The sequence below is a fragment of the Monocercomonoides exilis genome, assembly GCF_001643675.1.
Source record: "Monocercomonoides exilis strain PA203 chromosome Unknown scaffold3-2548433, whole genome shotgun sequence".
NCBI classification, from domain to species: Eukaryota; Preaxostyla; order Oxymonadida; family Polymastigidae; genus Monocercomonoides; species Monocercomonoides exilis.
This window is the reverse complement of record NW_027150548.1, coordinates 1,307,453-1,328,497: the sequence shown is the minus strand read 5'-3', so window position 1 is coordinate 1,328,497 and position 21,045 is coordinate 1,307,453. Positions and strand designations below refer to the sequence as shown.

Genomic DNA, 21,045 nt, shown 5'->3' with positions numbered 1-21,045 from the left:
AGAAATAAAACGCTTTTATTAAATTTTTTCCTCAAAAATACAAATTTACTAGAAAATTCGAAAAAGTTGGGCATATTCTCGTTTTGTGCTTGCTCTTGGATTAAAATGGACAGAAAACACTCATACAATTCAGCATTCACATCAAAAAATACTATCCGTATACCCGAGTAAAAAAGTATAAAAAAATTATTTACTTTTGCCCAAGTAGAACGGCAGCTTGTCCTGCATGTGAAAGCAGAAGCTTTAAGTTCTGCACAATTGGAAATAGTTGTGTTTTGTCCAATTCCAAAAGCATTCCAGTTATCTTTCCAGCCAAATCTCCGTGAATAGGCTCAACTTTTGAATAAATGAACTCTCCAATAGTTTCTCTCTGTGCGTCTTCGTCCAGTCCTTTCAGTGTATTCAGATCAAATCCACCTTGTGCTGCGAGTTCAGCTGCTGTCTGGCCAGACGCTGCTGCTACGCCTCCTGCTGCCATCTGCATGTCCCCTTGACCAACAACACTTTGCTGTGGAACTGAAGTGATGGTCGGAATAGCAGTCGCTGTTGAATGTGCCATGAGTGTTGCACTCTGTTGAGTCGCTGCGGGAATCTGTCGCATTCCCATTCCTGTTGCCTGCTGGGCACCTGTGTAGCTCATCTGCTGTGCTGCCATCTGGCGATGAGACATCTGCTGCTGCTGTTGCTGTTGTTGTGCCATCATCATCTGCTCTCTGCCTCTTCCGCCCATCCCTCCGCGCGACTGGGCCATCGCCTGGTTCCTTCCTGTGCCGTATCTCGCCACCTGTCCGTCTGCTCTTCTCATTCCTGCACCTGCGCCATACACCCTCGCGTCTCTCTGCTGAGGTGCTTGTGAAATAAGCGGCATTCCCTGCTGAGACGCCGCTGAGCCCATCATCGGGTTCATTCCTTGCTGCGCGCCAGCTGAGGCAGCAGCTCCAGGTTGGCGGGCAAAGAAGAACTGGTTGTCGCCTGAGTTTCTCTGTGGTCTACTGCGGTACTGCATCTCGGACTCCATCATCTCAGACGAGTAGGGCATCTCGCTTCCTGAGTGCCCTGAGTGATAGTACCTGTGCTGATCACTGAGATTGCCAATTGTGTTGGAGTTTGTTTGAAATGATAGGAAGAAGATGCACAATTGGATGGTTCGATGACAGAATAGTATACAGATGATGATTAATAAATATTTAAAAAAATAAATAAAAATAAAAATAAAAATCATAAAATTGTTGATTAACAGAAAAAGACAGCAAATAATTAAAAAAGCGCAAACGAAACTGGTCCTCTCATCATTCTCTGTCCCTGTGCAAACGCTGGGTTCATCATTGCATAAAGCTGCATGAACTGCCACTCCAATGCCTGCTTCTCCATCATGTGCTGCTGGCTCTCCTTCTGCCTCTCCTCCATCGTTTTGTACGGAGTCACAATCACTTTCTCCACTCCGTGTGTCAGCACAGCCTCTGCCTGCTTCTCGTTCTCCATAAACACCGTCGCCCGCCACTTGCTGGGCCTCCCCTCAGACGGAACTGAGGTCATCCCCGTAAAGCGGATGGAGACGATGTTGCCATACGGCCGCAGCTTCTGCCGGATCGTCGCTTCTGTCTCGTCTGCGCTGAAACCAACCAGAAACAGCCCGTTCATAACAGTCCGCTGCGCCGGTGACGACGACAGCGATGATGAAGAGGAGGCTGTGTGACGTGGGCCTCCAAACGGCGTCGCATTCGCAGAAAGAGTTGAGCTGGTTGCTGATGAAGATGCAGAGGGAGATGTGGATGATGATGATGAAGATGATGAAGATGCTGGAGAAGAAGCTGATGAAGATGGTGAGGCTTTCTTCCCTTCCTTCACGTACTCCACAACTATTCCAGATGTCTTCATTTTCTCTTCCTCCTCCAGCTCTGCCTGTGTCTTCTCTCCTGCCCCTCTCTTCGCGCGCTCTTCCTCTCTCTTCTTCATCAGCAACGACACAACGCTTTCTGGAAGAGGCTTCCCATTCATTGCCTCGATGCATTTTGAGGCTCCTTCCTCACTCTCAAACGTCACAAATGCCAGTCGACGGTCGGGATGCTGCACATCGTCCTTCAGCATCAGCGTGCATGCACCAAATGACTTGCATACTTCCTCAAGAGCAGAACCGTCGGACATCCCTGTTAATGGCGTTCCCTTGATAATAACATTCAATTTGTTTGCTGCAAGAATTGGTCCATCGATAGATTCATTAGCATCAGAAGAGGATGATGAAGGGGTTTCTGGAAGAACTAATTTAACTTTAACAATATGTTCGCCAATTAACTTATCGTCGAGTTCCTTTTGTGCACGGACAGCACATCCAAAAGTCTGATATGTTACAAAAGCTAAATATCATTAAATGATGGAGAATTCAGCAAAATAAGAATATATTTGGATATTTTAAAAAATAATAATATTTTAATATTCAAATAAAACATTTGAAATTGAACATACACAAAGTATTTCCTTTATTCAATTCTATTTTTTCAATAGATCCAAAACGCGAAAACGCTTCACTGATTTGATCCTCGTTTTCTCCATCTAAACCTTCTATTGATACGACAGTTGCTTCTTCTTCATCTTTTATTTCTTTTTGAGTTTTGAAATATTGAACAGTTAAATCGACTCCGCTGATTGGTAAAACCTTCTTTTCAACAAGAATTTTAGCTTTTTTGCGTGAATACGGGCATTAAATCGATGAAAGAAACAAAGGAGAAAGGTGAAACAAAATCAAAATAAAGCATTTCATTGTAAAAAAGCCAAATTTTCTGGAATGCAAAAATAAGAATATCATACCCATTTCCGGAGTTTTAAGAACAATTCGTTGATGGATTATATGTGAAGGAGAAGATGGGTTTGCGCCCTTTGGTAAAAGACGATTCATTTGAGCAATTGAGTTTTCACCGCATTGAGCTTGGATATATTGGACAATATCTTTTTCTGAAATGCTTGATGGTACTCTCAAAACGAGAATTGTAGAATTTGGCGCCATCTAATTCGGATTTGGTAATTTGAATTGCATATTTTCAAAAAAAGAAAGGATCAAGTTTAAAAATGTAATAATTCAATGAACATTATCATTAAATAAAAGAGAAGCAATTATTTAAAAAGGCAAATGATTCATGGTCAATCTTTAAATGGCTAAAAAAGAGATTTTACATACATAAAAAAATGAATAGAAAAGAGATCTTACCATTATCGATAAAAAATGCCCACAATTTGTGTAAGGAAGATTAAAAGAATTGTTTTCTAATTGTAGAATTGTGTACAACGCATTTGCCAATCTAATATATTTATATAGAAATTGTGTATTGTATTGGTGTAATGTCCATCTTGTTCGCATCAGTTAGCTTTGGCCAAATGATAATTGTTTCACATTCACTTTCATTACAAGATAACTCCAAAGTTATAAATCACATTTTGAAGCACGCATCTCATCGTAATGGAATTTCTTCGTATATGTTTGATAAGTATGTTCAATTATTGATTTTACAATTACATAATTTATTCCATATTTAAAAGATGGCTTTTTCATTACATTGTTGATGACAACTATATGTTTCTTTGTCAGGCAGATTTCAATCTTGAACGTAAAATCGCATTACAATTTCTATCTGATGTTAAAGAACGTTTCTACACGCAATACGGCAAGCGTCTTCCACAAGACTCTAAGTTTGAGGCGTGTGATTTCGAAACATTTCTTCATCAGCAAATGGTTTGCATAAATAATTGTATCTTTTTTCAATAGATTTGTAAATTATTTTTGTTTAGGTTGGCATTCAATGCTCTGCTGTGAGCATTGATAAAACTGTATCTGATGTGGATTTGTTAAAGCAATCAGTTGAGCAAACCATTGGTTTGTGAGTTGATATCAATAATTATTTAACAAAATTATAATTGTAGATGAGTTTCTTGCATCACAAGATACTGTCGAGCTTCTTGTTGATGATATTGAAAATGATGAAAATCAATGGTGGAAGAAACAAAGAGATAAGTCACGCTCCGAAGCGCAAAAGAAAAGAAGGCGAAAAGCGCAATGCAAAGCTTTGATAATTATATTTGTTATTTTGAGTTTTATAGGAACTGCTTGTTTATGGGGATGGGCAAGAAGAAGTCATAGCAGCGGGAAATGAGTTATTTTATTCCTATTTACTGTCTGAAATGGAATTGTTTTGAATTCATATCCTGCGATTTGAATTTCAATAAGTTTTTCTTATTTTCACTTTGATGTATTTTTTTGTTATATTTTATAGTTGAATGCAGGAGCAAAAGCTGAGAAAAGATTAAAACTTGAGAATTTTCTTTTTTTGTTGGAATTGTTTTGTTTTTTTGTTTTTAAGCATTTGATAATTATTAATAAATTTCTTCGAAAGTGAAAACGAATTGTTTATTTGTCCACTTTTTTAACAAAATGGTATGATATGACAGGAAAAAAATTCCTGTGACTGCCGTTTCTTTTATGCTCCAAATAAATCTATCATTAATATATGATAGCAAAGTTATTTTTTGTCATTAAAGTTTTTTTGAATACACACTTTTTTTTTCCCTACTTTTTACACTATCAAAAATAATTTTCTTCAAATTCGGGCCGTTATATCTTCATGAATGAAGCAAAAATGGTGTGAGAAAAATATTTGCATTCCTCTAAAATTTGCTTGAAACTTTCATGAATGGTTTATAGTTAATTGTAAATAATATATGTGCAGGCCTGACCTTGCGGAAATTAGTTGTTAATAAATTATTAATTTTTTTTTTTTTTGCAATTTTTTTCACAAAAAATTGGGTGAGATCAATAATCTTTGAGAAAAAAATGTCAAAGATACCATACACAAAAGAGGTTATCTCTATCATGAATTACTTGTTTGCTCATTTTGAACTAACTTGGAAGTGGATTTTCAAGCACAGACTTCTTCCAGAGACTAGGGAATGAAAACGCCGTTAACTTAAAAAATTATGGTGTAAAAGAGACAATGTTCATTTTCAAAAGCGCAGAAAGTGTATGAAAACAACTTCTGTATTAAAAGGAACTACATAATCGAAAACAAAAAACACAGCTATAAAGATTATGCATGTGATTCTGCTGTTTTGGCTGAAATTAAGAATTAAACAAACATGTTTTTTATCGTATTTAGATTGAAACACAGTTTTAAACTATTATAACACTTGCAGAGAAGTTTTTTTGAATGTTGGTGATACAGTCAATACTGGATATAATCACATCGGATTTTGCATGACTTTTTGTGACTATATCCGATTGTGATAAATTACGATGATGCTTTTCACAGATAAAAATAAAAATATATTTATTCATTTATTGATTTTGGGACAATTTTTTTATTTTTTATAATTCTTCACAAAAACACATTTTTCACTTCCGAAATTAATTTTTATCATTTTAAACACATTATTTGATCTTATTTTAACATAATTTCGAAAAATTAAAAAAATAGAAAATATTTATTAAATAATCGATTTTTCATTGAAAAAAGCACCCATATTGAAAAAAATTGTGAACATATATTATCATTCCTGTGATAATATGCGATGGAAAATGAATGAAAATCGTCCAAAAATATTCTTGCACACAAAAATGTGACTATAAGCGAATGTGATTATATTCGACGTGATTATATCCGGCAAGACAGAAATATTAAAATCGTAACTTTTTTCGGAGTTCGGTTTCTTCTGAGGTTTTATTTCTTCGAAAGAAAATATTCATTCTAATGAAAAAAGCATGATAGTTGTTCAAAATGACGATGTTTTTGATTATGATCATGAAAACAATAATTATTGAATGAAGGAGTAACTATTCAGTGTTCATTTATTCAGTCAAAACCGGATATAATCATGTCGAATATAATCACATTCGTTTATAGTCACATTTTTCGATGAATAGAAATTTTTTGCCTATTTTTCATTTATTTCCCATCGCATATTATCATAGGGATGAAAATAAATAAACGCATGGGTGATTATTTATGATATCATAACTTTTTTCGGGGTTATGGTTATGATGAAAATTCACAGTCATTGAAAATCAATCTGTCATTGAAATGTGAAAATCATTTCAATTGTATCAATAGCAAATGTTTGATATGAAAGAAAGATCATGATGTTTTTTGCTGAAGTTAACATTTTTCTTTGTTCATCTTAGAAAATAAAAAACAAAATAATAAAAGTAAAATTTTAATTCGAAAAAATATTGTTCCAAAAATAATCACCCACATGTTTATTATAATGTGTGATTTTTTCATTGAAAAATCGGTTTTTGGCATGTTCCAAGTACATGGACCATCGATAAAAAAATTCTTTCATATTTGGAGCGAAACGAAACGTTATATTAATTAATTTTAAATTAGTTTAATTTGTCGAAAATGCATTGTGACGAAGTTTTAATATTTCATTCGATCTATCTTTCAAAAATTTTCTTTTTTCCTTTTTTCTTTTTTTCTCAAAATTGAAGGCTAGGAGCTATATCATCTCATATCAAAGAATTTTAGAGATTAATTTTTTTATTACTTGCTTCAAACTTTTTGATAAATTTTCACATCATCATTTTTGAATGTTATTATTCGAAACTAATGTTATATTTGTGTTTTCATTCAATTTAATTTGTTTTTCAGCCAAAAATAAGGATATGGGTTATTCTTTTTGAAAAGTCGCAAATGTTTAATTCTCAGATAAATAAAAAATTTCAAATTTTTCTCAAATTTTTGTTAACACAAACCAAACTTCACTAACATGGAATCTATAACTTGATAATGCCATTTCATGAATAGTTAAGAAGATTTATGAGCGGTAACGAGAATTTGAGCAAAATATGAATTTTTTGATTTATTTGAAAATTAAACTTTTGCGACTTTTCAAAAAGAATGACCCATATGAATTGCATTATTTGAATACGCTTTTTTGTTATGGATATATGCGAAATTTTGGATTTCTTTCAAAATTTTTAATTGAATGGAAGAAAAGTGTTGTTCCTGTATCCTTAAAATAAAATTTACCAAGTTTCTTTGCTTGGTGCGTCTATGAGATACATTCTGAAACTGTTAACAGCAATAACAAAGACTTTAATTCGATGATGAAATGTGTCAACCACAAAAAAAAATAAAAAAAAAAATAAAATAAAAAATAAAATAAAATAAAAAAAATAAAAAAATAAAAAAAAAAAAACAATTGACATCACAAATTGAAAAAGCTCATTGTCGTTAACACCAAGAAAAGCAGAAAAATCATATGAACAAGCCAAATCACTTGACTTCATTAACCAAAAAAGTTATTTTTTGCACATGTTCGTTTTGAAATGCATTTTCATTTTGATTTCGACTAACATATCTGAGTTTTTCACGTAGGACTTTCCCTCACCATCAACCCTTATTTTCTAACTCTTTATTAGAAGTTGCAAATCTCCATCCCGAACTATGTGACACTGTCAACTGCCCCCAAATCAATTGGCTCACTTTTTCTCTTATCTTCTACGTAGATGGCAATATCTCTTTCGAATGTCAACTCGTTGAAGTTAATCACAAACAGCGCCTCGTTGAATTGGCTTGTGATCGATCGGCAAATAATGAAAAGATACTTCTCCAAGCTCGCTCTGTTCAAAGAAAACCGAATAAGCCGAAATTTGATTGGCAGCGCCTTCGCTTTCTCCGAAGACGGCGCATCTGAATCTTCAGGATCGTCCAGGCAGTTCAATGCAATTGCGCCTCCTCTGCCTTTACTCGTTGAGCACGCACATGTCACAAAAGACGACAGATTCGCCAGCACACTGCCTTCATTTGACCAGCTATCAGCCAACCCATCCGCCTTCTCCTTCATCCTCACATAAACACGCTTGCCACAAAATGTGCAGACGGATCAGCAAGTCGGATGGCTGATGTCGCAAAGGAGAGCTCGGCCATTTTGGACACTTCAATCGAAAGTGTCCCAGACGAAACATGGAAAAGCACAAACGCAATGCCTTCTTCTGCTGTCTGTGTCACAAATGAGCATTTGTTAAGCGTGGCTGTTCCTGTCTCAGTGAAGAGAAGCTCCTTTTGTTGCGTTTCGAAAGACGAAGGCAGGCAGAAGTTGATGGAGGTGAAGGTGAGCATAAGCTTGTTTGTGAGCACAGCCTCAGAAGGCTCAGAAAGAGATTGAATAGCTTTTCCCACATTGATTGAGCATTCATCTGAGGAAGGCTCATCAGAGGAGGAAGAAGAAGAATAGCCAGGAGAAGTAGGAACAGCTGGGCTTATTGAGCTGTTTGAAAGGTCCCACTCGTCTGAAATGGCAGCACTTGTGTTGATTTTGATTTCTCTGAACTGAATTTTTTCTCTGAAATGCCTCATTCCTTCAAAAAATGATTGACAAGGCTCCCTTTCTAATCCGCAACCGTGTATGTCTCTTCCACTCGACGACACAACAACAGAAGTGTCTGTGTGCTCAAACAGCAGCTTGTCCAAAGATATGCCTTTTGTAATGTTCTCTTTGTCTGCCCCAAAGAAAGCTGTAGTGTTTTTCCATTCAGTCCAATCAAACATCACCAAACATCAAGTCAGACAAAGAAAATCAATCAATCGAATTACAGCTCAGATTCAAAAACCCTCCTTTTTCTTTGAAAGTTGAACGAACGCAAACGATTCAGAATTCATACAATTCCTCAGATCATTCACCACAATGAACATGTCTCTTCCCTGGTGCGCCCTGTTTCCTCCAACACTTATCTCTGAAAACGAATATCTGTCATTGTTGTCTGTTGCAGATGCAAAATAGATTCCTCCGCCACATCCTTCAGAACTGCTGCATATGCTGTTCGTCACTCCCACATTCGTCATCTTCAGCTGTCCATCTGCCACTTTCAGCTCAAGAGACATCGCCCCTCCCTTTTTGCATCATTCTGAGCCGAGTGTTTGAAACGTGCATCCAACAACTTCGATTACGTAGCTATTCTGAAGAGAGAATATCGAAGAACACGGATTCGATGCTCCATTGTTGATGCTGCTGAATGAAAAAAACTACAACAGAAGAACAGCTGGAAAAATATCTTCTTCTTTTTCTTTATTGTTTTGTTGGTTTTTGCTTTAATAATAACAAACAAGTCATTTAACAAATTAATATATGGAAATTTGAGAAAGACTTTGGACTAATAATAAACGTGAACTTCGGCATCATCAAAGAAAACAATAAATTAATTGAATATTGCCTCTTGCATTTCAATCGACAATTCGATTTGTACAAACTGCGATCTTTTAATAATTGATAATATTTTTTGATGTTTTAAAATTTTGCACATTTTTTTGTTCTCAAAATAACTTGTGAAACAGAAAAAAGTCAATTGTGCTTCTTTCATTCGAAAAAATTTGAAAAAAATGGAAAAACATTACTGATTTGTATTACATAAAAAATGGGTGCAACAAACACAAGCAAGCGAAAATACATAACGTGTTCAATTAAGAAAAAATTAAAGAATAAAAAACAAGGAAAGTTTGATAATATTTATGGGATAGATCGAATGAAAAATTGAAACTTCATCACAATGCATTTTCGACAAATTAAACTAATTTAAAATTAATTAATATAACGTTTTGTTTCACTCCAAATATGAAAGAATTTTTTTATCGATGGTCCATGTACTTGGAACTAGCCAAATTGATGTTTCAATTGAAAAATGTGTATTCGTGAAGAATTTCTTAAAAAAAAAAATAACCCAAAATTAATTAATGAATAAATAAATATTTGATTTTTTTCTGTGTAATGTTACATCGATTATAACCACAATCGGATATAGTCACAAAAAGTTGTTCAAAAACAGATATGATTGAATTCGATTTAGACTGCATATGGGAGATTTATTTTGTTGTCATATTTTTCCATTCAATAATTTCGGTTCGAAATCATCCGATAAATATCAACAAAAAAACACTGAAAAGTGAATGGATTTATCAAAGATATCCTCATCTTTGTTTCAGCTTAACACATTTGTTTTTGGAACAGTTGTGATGAAGTGAGCATTTGATTTCCAATTCACTTCTCAATGACAAACAATCCTTGAAAAATTAATATCCCGAAAAAAGTTATGATTACAAAAATAATCATGTTATGATTATGATCGAAAGGTAACTGGTAATTTTTCTTAATTTGCAAAAGCTATGTTGAACAGAAAAAATTTTGTTCCCATTTTTTTAAAAGCGGGAAATACAAATAACTCGAAATGCTCACTAATGTATTTCATGTCAACTGTTGAATTTTAATGCATATTATTCATGTACTTCGTTTGAATGGATGTTTTCAGAAACATTTGAGTTATTATTTAAGAATAGTCGAAACAGTCATAATTTCAGTTTCAATTGTGCATTTCATAAATTGATCAGTATTCGTAACCGGCTATTAAAAATACTCCATTTAGCAATTTATTTCAGGTCAACAACAATTGACTGTTTTGGTTCTTTCAAAAAAAATAGTTTGAAGAGTCTGTTGAGAATACTGATTAATGAATTAAATGAACAGTTAAAACAGAAAACTTAACTGTTTCAACTTTTCAAAAATAATCATCCATACGCTTTTGAATAATTTGTCATTCGACATTCGAAACAAAGGCATTCACATTCAATTGATTTATCTCATTTTTTGAAATTTCAAAGTGAGAGTTGTCAAGAACATTTGCATTCTTTCTTTATAATTGAATTTTCATCCGAGTTTATTCATATTTCACATGTGACATATAAGTTTTCAATTTTAAACACTAAAAAATTTCAGAAACCATTGAAGCAGACATTGCTGCAATTGAATGAAAAATGAAAATTTGATTTTATTCATTCTCTGCACTTATTGTTTTGATGTGATGTGAACAATGCTTCAATAATCTTTGGTGTTTCATAACGTTTTTGGTGCTTTAAATTTTTCTATTAAAGCTTATTAATTTAAGCCGATTAATCTTTCACAGTCCTTTTGATTCCGAATTGAATGAACAGTGAAGCTTTTTGAAGCCGATGATAAATATTTCTATCAATTTCAAAGTTCACTTCTTGTTTTTTTCACACTTGTTTCTTTCTAAAATAATATTTTCAATTTTTTTTTTTTTTTCTCATTTTCAAAACAAAATAACTTACAATTTTCCTATACAACGCACACTGACAGAAAAACTGATAAATGCTCTGAAAATTTCAATATTTCCTTTTTTCTTTAAATTTTCAGCTGTTCAAAAGCCAGCAAAAAAATCATCTTAAACTCATTCTTTTATAAAAACACTACAAATCCCAAAAATCTCATCATGTTCTCACACTCATCTCAAAAATCAACGAAGTGAATTTCATTTTTGATCTGAATTAAGTCAAATATGTTGAAACAACTATCTCTCTTTCTCTTTGAGTTTCATGCATGGTTAACTTTTCTTTTGTTTTCAGTTCTCATTCCTTGCCAAACATGTCTTTCATTTCATTCACTTCAATTTCCCCTTCCTTTTCGCTTTCCTTGCTCTCTCCGCCTTCATCCTGCTCCTCACTGCTTTCCTCAAGCATGATCGCATCTGTCATCGTCACAACAAATATCCCATCTGGAAATAACCCAACCAGCTCTTTCTTCACTTCAGTGAGCGTTGGTCGTTTCGATGCCTCTGATGACAGACATGCATCCACCACATTCTTCATCATGCTCTCTTCAATCCCCCTCTCATCCGGCTTCTCTCCATCAGCAATCTTCTGCCCTGCCACTTCCCCTTCGTATTCTCCAAACGGGATCTCGAGTGTCACACACTCCCACAGCATCATCCCAATCGAGAATGCCACCGACTTCTCTGTTGCTCCCATCTTCCTGTTCATCACCAGCTCTGGCGCCTTCCACCTCAAACACTCCTTCCACTTATCCTCATCACCTTCAAATGCTGATGAGGGCAGAGAATCTCTTTCATCATCATCATCAACACTGGCAGATGTCACGATCGTGGTTGATGTGATTGAGGATGAATCCGAATCATCAGATGACGAGGAGCAGTCGGAGTGGAGCGCAATGCAGATCACCATGTGCTCCGAGAACAGCACAATGTGCGGACTCAGGTCTCGCAAAGAGGGAAGTTCGTCTTCCTCATCTTCAAGCGAGTGCAACGCTCCATTCGCCACCCAGAACAGCATCTGCGCTCCCGTCACTTCTCTCTCCTTCAATGTGCCAATCGCCAGCTCTTTCTTCTCATTCCTCCCATGAAGCAACATGAACAGTGAATCCCTCAAATCCACAATCAGCTTTTCATAAGGCGATGAACATGCCATTGCATCCACCAGATTCGACATCGATGAGGTTGTTGGGAATAGATCCTCCCCTCGAACAAATGTGGTTTCTGTATCTGTGGATGAGATGGATGGTGATGGAATTCGCTTTTGTGTCTCTTCTTCCTTCTCCAAATCCCATTCTCCATTTTTATCCGAGTCTTGTCCAAGGATGTATTCCGTTGATCCATTCTCAGCCAAAAGATATTCAGATGACTCAGAATGCTCCATTTTCTTCTCATATTCCCTTTTCTTTGTCCTCTCTTCATTCTTCTTCTCTGCCTCGCTCTCTGCTCTCCTCCACTGCTCCTCAGGCGACATCTCCATCGTCACCATCTCAAATGCCTTCGGATCCTTTCTGATGTTGTCATTCACAATCTCTTGCAACTCCTCATTTCTTTCCTTCACTTTCCTCCATCGAATAGCGAGAACAACGACAACAATAAGAACAACGAAAAGAATAATTGTTAGTGTTATTATTATCCACAATGAACTTGAACTGTTGTCTCCTTTCACAATGTTTCCGTCTCCATCGGATTCAGTTGCATTTTTCAGAATGAATGAATTTGTTGATGAAGGAGATTCAGCATTCCCAAACAAAATGTGCACACTCATTTCTATTTCATTTCCACAACTATTGATCAGATCTTTTGCCACACTTCCTTCAACTTTTCTTTCTGACAAAAACCCATTTGAATCAAAATCATAATGTTCAATCTCTTTCTCTTCTCCTTTTCTCTTTACAATTGAGAATGACAGATTGCATGGAAAAAGAAGCATCCCTTTGAATGTCAGCTTCATTCTATCTGTCTCTTCTTTTGCTTCCACACTCCCCAGAACTGGAATGAAGAATGACGATTCCCTCTCTGAAACAATCCCTTCAAAACTGCACCCATTGTTCAACATCCAAAGTGATGTATTATCCTTCAATCCATCTCCTCCTTTCAAACTCATCACATTCAATGTTCCTGAATCTGAACAGATGATATTTCTTCTCAATGATGGATATCCTTCAATTGAGGGATCATTGTTCTCAAATCTTCCTTCTTTGACAACCATTTCCCCTCCACTCATTGTTATTCCACCATCTGGTGAATTTGCTATTGTTGTATCTTTCATCATCACAGAACTCTTCACAGCATCCACAAGAGATCCTTCCCATCTGCACATCTCTTCTCCCTCATTTAGAGTCTGTTTATTTCTTTCTTTTGAATTCCCATTAAAAATGCAACTGTCCATTGAAACATCTGTGCAACTCTCCAATTTCATCAATTTTCCTTTTGTGGTCTTTGAACAGACTCCACCTATTGTGCAATTTGCCAATTGAATTGTCTTTTTCATTGTCAGGCAAGATATCAGTGATTCTTCATCTCCTTCAACTGAGATATTTTCTGTTTTGAAATCCTTAATTGTTAATTGCCCGCACTCATTAATATCTATCAGAGAAGTTTCTATTGTAGAATTGCAAATTGATAATGAATCAATAATTGATGGAGAAGTTGATGAAAGAAACAATGCAGATTCTTGAAGAATGAGATTTGATGTTGTGCATTCCATGATTTGTAATTCTCCTTTTTCCATATTAAAAATATGAAATGGAATTCTTGCAAAACCTATATTTCTTTCTTCATTAGATTGTTTTGAAGCGAATGAGCAATTAACAATTTCAAGAATACCTCCTTCTGGTGATATTAATGATTCATGTTGAGTTATGAAATTTGAATCAAACGCAAAGTTCACTCTCAGCAACGAGACTGTTTCTCTTGTTGTTATCAATTCCCCTCTCGTTCTTTCAATTCCTGATTTCACTTCAACTTCACAATTTTCCCTGCTCTTTGAACTCAAACTCATTTCCTTCAGATTCATCTCTTCCTCAATTACACTCTCTTCAATCACGAGTATTTGACTAATCAGCTCCGATGTCAGATGTATCAGTCCATGCTCAATTGAATAGCACGGAAGCATGCTTGTTCCGCATTGTCTCTCATTCGTTCCATTCACACTGCTCACAATGATCGTGTCACTCTGATGAATCGTCACAAATCCAATCAGATTTGTATCATTTGTGTAATCGCATTCATCTCTTCCAAATATTGCATTACTGCGATTGTATTTCCCTTCTCGAAGATCAAATCGAAATTGGCTTTCATTGATCTGAGATGTGATGTTGAAGCATTCAATGAAAATATCATTCCCGACTCTTGCTGTGTTTGAACTGAATTTCATACCCACAAATGTGAAGTTCAATTCTCCTCTTTCTTTTGTTGCCAAATACACACCTCCTCCTCTTCCTGTGTTGTTGTTGCAGCTGCAATGACTGATTGTTGAGCCAATCAAATTCATTGATCCTGATGAACCCAATGTGAAGAATATTGCTCCTCCTTTTTCACTCATTTCTGCTTTGTCTTCTGTAATGTTGCTCGAATTCACAACCAAACAAATCTTTTTCTCACTCTTTGATTCCAAAACGCTTGGTCCATTGCCACTTCTCTTCACTCCTGAAAATGATGAATTATCAATGTTGAGATTCATTTCCTCTCCTCCTTCATTTATCTTTGTTGTTGATTCAGTTCCTTTGATCAGAAGAAGGCATTCGCCGCTTTCATTCAATGATTCCACTCGAACATTCACTAAATGGCAAACAACTACAGCATTGTTAATTGCAAAAATACTGTTTCCAACATTGCATGATTCAATCGATAAATCATTCACTTCCACAGTTCCTCCAATCACATCCACAAATACACAATCAAATCCATTATTAACTCCAGCTTCTGAATAGAATGAACATCCACTTATCACCAAATCTCCATTTATATTTGAAATAATTGATTTGGTTGAGTTGTCAAATCCCGATGTTAATTGGAGCTGGATATTCGTCAATTCAAGATGTTCATCATTTTCCATGAAATATTCCAATTGACTTCCAATTGCCTTTTCAAAATTCAATTTTGCTTTTGTATCTTCTTCTCCCATCTTCGCATCCTTTTTGATCTGATAATTTGAAACATTGAATGAATCTCGAATAATTGTTGATTCTTCAATATGAATTGTTTTCTTTCCATTCTCCTCTTTCATATTTTTCATCCCTTTCCACATTGTGAAGCATGGATCTTTCTCACTTCCACATCTTGCAACATCAAATCCTTCGGATGAGATAAATATCTCAAATGAGCTGAATGGAACAAGGAACATGAACAAATCTTTGTTTGAGTGAAAGTTGTCACTTCCAACAAACAGAGTTTTATCATCCTTCATTGAGGAATATTCAAATTTGAATGATATATTTGTTACAGAAGTATTAAAATCTTTTGCCAAAATGAACATATTCTTTCCAAAAGTTGCATTGTTGTTCTCAAATGTTACGCCAGTATCAAAAATAAATGGATTTTCTTCCAAACAATTTTGACAGTTCAAATACAAGAATCCACCTTTTCCATTTTCCGATGAAAGTGAACAAGATGACGCATTTGTTGATATTATAACCAAATCTTCCTCATTTTTTAATGTCACTGTTGCAAGACCTCCTTCACCGCTTCCAGTGTTCACAATGTTTGAAAAATTGCTGTTTTCAAACAAAACAGAAGAAGCCATCACCAATGGAGATTTGGCAAATGAACAATCTGTCAGACTGCATCCTTTCAATGTGCAACTTCCAGTTGTTGTGGTTATCAATGAGTATTGAATAATATCTGTTGATCGGATCTCAAATAAACAGTTTTCGAGTTGAAGATCTCCACTCGATGAGATCAGTGTATTCATACTTGGTACAAATTGACTTGGAATCTGCAGCTTCAAAGATAATAAGCCTAGTGAAGCAGTTGATGAAATCACAGCTGTCGCAGAATCTCCATTTATTGTCTCTTTAAACTGAACAGGCCTGTGTTTGATGGCATCTTCCTCACTCACACACCCATCAATCACAAGTGCATCTGTGAATGAATAAGAATCTTCAATTGTCCCTTCATCCCTCACTTTCACTTTCCTTTCTCCTTCTGTTCCACTCCTGTCAATGTGGTCAATTCCACTTTTCATCGATTCACATGGGAATATTTCACTTCCACATCCCAATGTGTCATGACCACCAGTCGACACAGACACAACCACCCACTTCAAAGAAACAAGAAATATTCGAAGATCCATTTCTCCATAAGTCACATCTTCCCCAACAAATGCATTCCCATCCTCCTCATAATCTGAGCAATCAAATGCAAAACGCTCTATTTTCACACTGTTCACAAGATTCCCACTCTTCACAAACATGTTCTTCCCTATCGTTGCTGAGCATCCAGAAAATGATATCGATGAGAGCTGAAATGCTTCTTCATTCAAACTGCAATCCAGATATATCCCTCCTCCTTTTCCTCCCTCACTCATATTCTCACAAACACATCCAGTTAATGTACTATTTTCAATTGTCATAAACCCTCCTTCATTCAACGCTATTTTCAGCGCTCCTCCTTCTTTGCTCTTCTCCGACAATGCCCCATCAATTGTACTTCCATTTATTGCCATTCCAACTCCCACACTCCCTCCAAATACTGCTGCCTTTCCCTCCACTGTCACACCGCTATCAATTTCCAATTCTTTCAATGTGCAATTCAACAACTTCACTTTGTATTCCTGTTCATTCACATTTGATGAGGAAAGCGAAAATGAAAACAACGAAACTGTTGATTTCACGTCTGAAATCGTGACAGAATCCAGTTCAACCATCTTCCCTGTTGATTTGATCAAGAAAAATCCAATCGTGTTTTCATTTCCTCCAACAACACTCATCTTACTGTTCTTCATGCGCAACTCCCCATTTTGAGTGCTCGATTCGATCACTGCTGAGATTGTTCTGTTAAAAGTCGATGGCACAACAATCCCAATGAACTTCATTTCTGTCAGTGATGCTGATTTCAGAACGCATTCTTCAGATCCACTCACATCCCTTTGACATTCAATCTGCACAACAACATCCTCTTTTGCCTTTATACACATACCACCCGCATCTACACATCCAGTTAAAGAAGATTTTGAAATAACAATAATCTCCTCTTTTGTGTTCTGTGTTCTCTTCAAACGCTCCATCCCATAATTCACATTCTTACAAGGTGCCTTCTCCATTCCACAATACACCTCTTCCACTCCGGATGTGCCATCCACAAACACCTTGTCAGCAAAGAATCCATCTAGAAATATGAATAAATCGACATTCCAATCACCGAATGCTTCTGTTCTGTCATGTCCAACGATCGAGTTGTCCATCTGAGTGATGTTTCCCATGAAGGCGAATAATGGTTCCTTCACAGAAGCGACAAATGATTCGCACACAAAATACATATCTCTTCCGACACTCGCCTTGTTGGCTGAAAACACGATATTGGTGATGGAAAAGGAGGATTCTGACACTTGTGAGCCTTCATTGAACTCGATCATGAGAGCGCCGCCTCTTCCTCCAGAACTTGTATCCTCGCTCACAGAGCAGGTGGAGAAGATGGTGTTGCTCACTGAAAACGAGTTGGCAGAGGCAGATGAGGCGAATGAGATGCACCCGCCATTGGTGGCAGTCTGTTGGCTCAACTGTTCTGAATTGATGCTGGTCATGGTGCAGTTGGCGAGGGAGAGGGAGAGGGCAGGGGAGGTGGCAGAGGAGAGGACACAGCTGGTGGGGGTGGCTGTGGAGGTGATATCGGTGATGTTGGAGGAGTTGAGGGTGAGGGGAGCGGCGAGGGAGGTGAGGTGGAAGATGCTTTGGCTGTTGAGGGAGAGTTGTGTGATTGCTGTGTGGTTGAGGGCGAGGGAGCCAGCAGTGACGAAGAAGAGGGGTGTAGTGATTGATGATGAAGATGGGGTTGTTCCGGTGATGGTGGTTGTGTTGAGGTTGAGGGAAGGGGAGTTATTGGAGAGGTGGAAGAGGATGGGGGTGATTTGGTTTGTGGAGTTGTGGGCGATTGCGAGGGCAGAGACTGTGAGGGAGCCCTGGGTCTGTTGGAAGAGGGCAGACGAGGCAGATGGATCTTGTGAAGAAGATGTTGATGATGAAAATGAAGAAAATGAGGAAAGAGATGATGTTGATTGTGATGACTGCGAATATGAGTTTGATGGTTGGGGAATGCCACTGGAGGCGATAGTGGTGGCATCTGTTCCATTTCCTGTGATTTTAGTGTCAACCGCGCTGAAGGTGAGTGTTTGAGTTGGAACAAATATTGAGGAAAGGAGGGTGAGAGAGGCGTCTTGGAGGAGGGAAATGAAGCTGTTGAGTGCATACTCGATGGTGGCACATGGGGTTTGTTGGGGTCTGCCACAGGCATCAGCATCAGTTCCGCTGTTAGAAACGATTTTGTTCTGGGCAATGAGGGGAAGCCAGCCATTGAAAGTTTCATTGTCTGCTGTTCCTTGATTCCACACTCTTTGTGTTGAGGTTGTTGAACCACATTGTTGGAATGGAGATTGAGTGATGCTGCTTCCACTGAAGAACACATCGTTTCCTCTTCCATTTGTTGCGGAATTGCCATCGAAAAAGCAGAATGTGATGAATTTATTTCCGCTCATCCAGGAATAAGTTGCTGTGCAACACAGCGCAGCGCCACCATAGGAAGTTGAAGAACTTGTCAATTTGTTATTAATGAACTGGCACTCAACGATTGAAAATTGACTAAGTTTGTTGACAGGTGGAGAAAAAAACGTTAAACAACCGGCTGCATCACCTCCAGAATTCGCGATACACTTGCAATTTGAAAACGAAAATTGACCGTTTGATGGAAAACTACCAAAATCAAAATACAAACCAGTTCCACGCCAACTTGTTATTGAACAACTTTCCACTCTGTTTTCTGAGAATGAATATACAGAATTTGATTTCGGAGAACCAACAAAAGCAGCTCCTCCATGAGCAGCTGAACAACTTGTGAAATTAGATTTTGTGATGTCAATTTTTAACAAACCATTACAATGCAACGCTCCACCAAAATTTGCTGACAAACAATTGAAAAATGAACAAGAAGTGATTGTGAGATTTGCATTTGTGCATTCAACATGAAGTGCACCACCATAACTGGATCCACCATTTGAATCGTTCCATTCGCACCATTCGAAGCAATGGCTGTTAACATCGAATGAAGTCAGTCTTCCAGGTTTCGCTCTTTGAGATTCAGTTCCAATATGAACCACAGGAGCATTTGGTGAAGAACGTGTTTGGTGAAGAAAAGAGACATTGAAGGCAGAGAGAGAAGTGGATGGGCTGTTGAGATTTGGGAGAATGGTTCCATCGATGGGGTTGTGAGCGTGGATGAAGATGGTTGAGTGCATGGAGAGGGATGAATGAAGGGAGAAAGAGGGGATTGTATTGGTGTTGGTGTTGGTGGAAGAGGAAGAGGAAGAAGAGGAAGAAGTGGTTGAGATGAATGAATTGAGTGAGTGGGAGGGAAGGGATGGAAGAGATGGATGGGATTGGGGAGATGAGATGTTGGAGAAGAGGGTGTTTGAGAGATGGAGATGGAGGTGGATTTGGAGGTGGGGATGGGATTGGTGATGGATATGGAGAGGGGAAGGGGAAGGGGAAGAGTAAATAGAAGGGGAAGGGGAAGGTGAAGGGGAAGAAAAAGAAGAGGATGAGGATGAGGATGAGGAAGATGAAGGAGAAGAGGAAAGGGAAGGAGATGGAGAAGGGGATGGGGAAGAGAGGGAAGAAGGAGAAAAAAGGAAGGGCTGGATGAGGGAGATGAAGGAGGAGAAGGAGGAGTGGGAGATGGAGAATGAGGCAGGGATTGGGGAGTGGGCATGTGAGAGGAGATTGTTTGGGGTGGAGAAGAGGGGGAAGGAGAGGATGGCAGGTTGGTGGGTGGTGAGGGAGAAGTTTGTGAGGGCGAGGGAGGCATGGGCAGAGAGGAAGAGGGGGCAGTGGTGGTGGTGGCTGTTGGTGAGGGAAGGTGGGTGGATGGTGCAAGTGGAGGAGCAGATGGAGGCAGCGGAGTGGTGTTGGGCAGTGAGGAGTGGGCAACCAGTGAGAGGGATGATGTTGAGATGGGTCACACACAAGGAGGCGTTGATGAGGGCGAGACTTGTTTGAATGCTGCAAATGTGATTGTCAGCTGATTTTATTACTTTCTTCAATGAATTGCCAAAATTAATGTTGTAATCTCTATTTTTATCTGCAATGCTGATCTTGCCTTTTTGCATCTCCACGTTAAATTTTTGTTGAAATTGCCTTTCTGCAATGCCTTCTCCATAATAGCAGTTAGAAACTAGCAACAGCAATGTAACAATATTGAATGCAGCTCTCATGTGGGGAAGCTCCTCGACACAATTGTGGATGCAGGAAAAATAATAGAATAAAAAATTCCTGCGCCCCATATTATTTGTTTCAATAATATTTTTTTAGTAGATTTGTTCTCAACGCGGTCATTAACAACTTATTTAATTTGATAGAAAATTAATTAAATACTGGCATTTAATATGATGAGATTGTTTTATTTCAAAAAATGATTCTTGTAGAATTTTTATTGTTCTCTCATTTATTCTTTGAAAATAAATAGCCAAGAATAATTATATTTATAAAAAAAAGAAAGAAAGAAAGGAAAGAAGGAAGGAAAAGAAAAGAAAAGAAAAGAAAAGAAAAAGAAAAAGAAAAAGAAAATGATTTCAAAAAGGATTACTCAATATTAAACATAGTTTTTTATTTTTTGTTTTCAAAGTGTTACAAATTTATAAAGAAATGAAGAAAAAATAAGACACAAAAAGCGCAAAAGGTCGAGGGGAAGAATTAAAAAAAGAAATCTCCATTTTTGGACAGAATTTAGACGAAATT

At 37.1% G+C, this 21,045-nt stretch overlaps 6 protein-coding genes across 6 annotated transcripts; 3 read left to right on the top strand and 3 right to left on the bottom strand.

Moving 5' to 3' along the window:
* Nucleotides 1–56: 56 nt before the first annotated feature.
* MONOS_5394 (putative Poly-adenylate binding protein, unique domain) lies at nucleotides 57–3,199 on the bottom strand. Its single transcript, XM_067875536.1, has 5 exons — nucleotides 3,173–3,199; nucleotides 2,806–3,001; nucleotides 2,464–2,676; nucleotides 1,274–2,354; nucleotides 57–1,082 (listed from the first exon to the last, which is right to left on the bottom strand). Exons 2-5 carry the CDS (start codon nucleotides 2,999–3,001, stop codon nucleotides 191–193), a joined length of 2,382 nt encoding a protein of 793 aa, XP_067735280.1. The 5' UTR covers nucleotides 3,173–3,199; the 3' UTR covers nucleotides 57–190.
* A 134-nt stretch (nucleotides 3,200–3,333) lies between these two features.
* Nucleotides 3,334–4,388, top strand: MONOS_5393 (vesicle-associated membrane protein 7A; the record flags this gene model as incomplete). Its single annotated transcript, XM_067875535.1, has 4 exons — nucleotides 3,334–3,479; nucleotides 3,532–3,724; nucleotides 3,781–3,865; nucleotides 3,913–4,388. 4 exons carry the CDS (start codon nucleotides 3,334–3,336, stop codon nucleotides 4,140–4,142), a joined length of 654 nt encoding a protein of 217 aa, XP_067735279.1. The 3' UTR covers nucleotides 4,143–4,388.
* A 3,040-nt stretch (nucleotides 4,389–7,428) lies between these two features.
* MONOS_5392 (uncharacterized protein) lies at nucleotides 7,429–8,867 on the bottom strand (the record flags this gene model as incomplete). Its single annotated transcript, XM_067875534.1, has 3 exons — nucleotides 7,429–7,845; nucleotides 7,923–8,500; nucleotides 8,648–8,867. The coding sequence occupies 3 exons, from the start codon at nucleotides 8,865–8,867 to the stop codon at nucleotides 7,429–7,431; spliced, it is 1,215 nt and encodes a 404-aa protein (XP_067735278.1).
* Nucleotides 8,868–11,399: 2,532 nt separating this feature from the next.
* MONOS_5391 (uncharacterized protein) lies at nucleotides 11,400–17,522 on the bottom strand (the record flags this gene model as incomplete). The annotated part of the gene is made up of 1 exon (XM_067875533.1): nucleotides 11,400–17,522. One exon carries the CDS (start codon nucleotides 17,520–17,522, stop codon nucleotides 11,400–11,402), a length of 6,123 nt encoding a protein of 2,040 aa, XP_067735277.1.
* A 103-nt stretch (nucleotides 17,523–17,625) lies between these two features.
* On the top strand, nucleotides 17,626–18,432 carry MONOS_5390 (uncharacterized protein; the record flags this gene model as incomplete). Its single annotated transcript, XM_067875532.1, has 1 exon — nucleotides 17,626–18,432. The coding sequence occupies one exon, from the start codon at nucleotides 17,626–17,628 to the stop codon at nucleotides 18,430–18,432; it is 807 nt and encodes a 268-aa protein (XP_067735276.1).
* Nucleotides 18,433–20,114: 1,682 nt separating this feature from the next.
* MONOS_5389 (uncharacterized protein) lies at nucleotides 20,115–20,333 on the top strand (the record flags this gene model as incomplete). The annotated part of the gene is made up of 1 exon (XM_067875530.1): nucleotides 20,115–20,333. One exon carries the CDS (start codon nucleotides 20,115–20,117, stop codon nucleotides 20,331–20,333), a length of 219 nt encoding a protein of 72 aa, XP_067735275.1.
* Nucleotides 20,334–21,045: the final 712 nt, after the last annotated feature.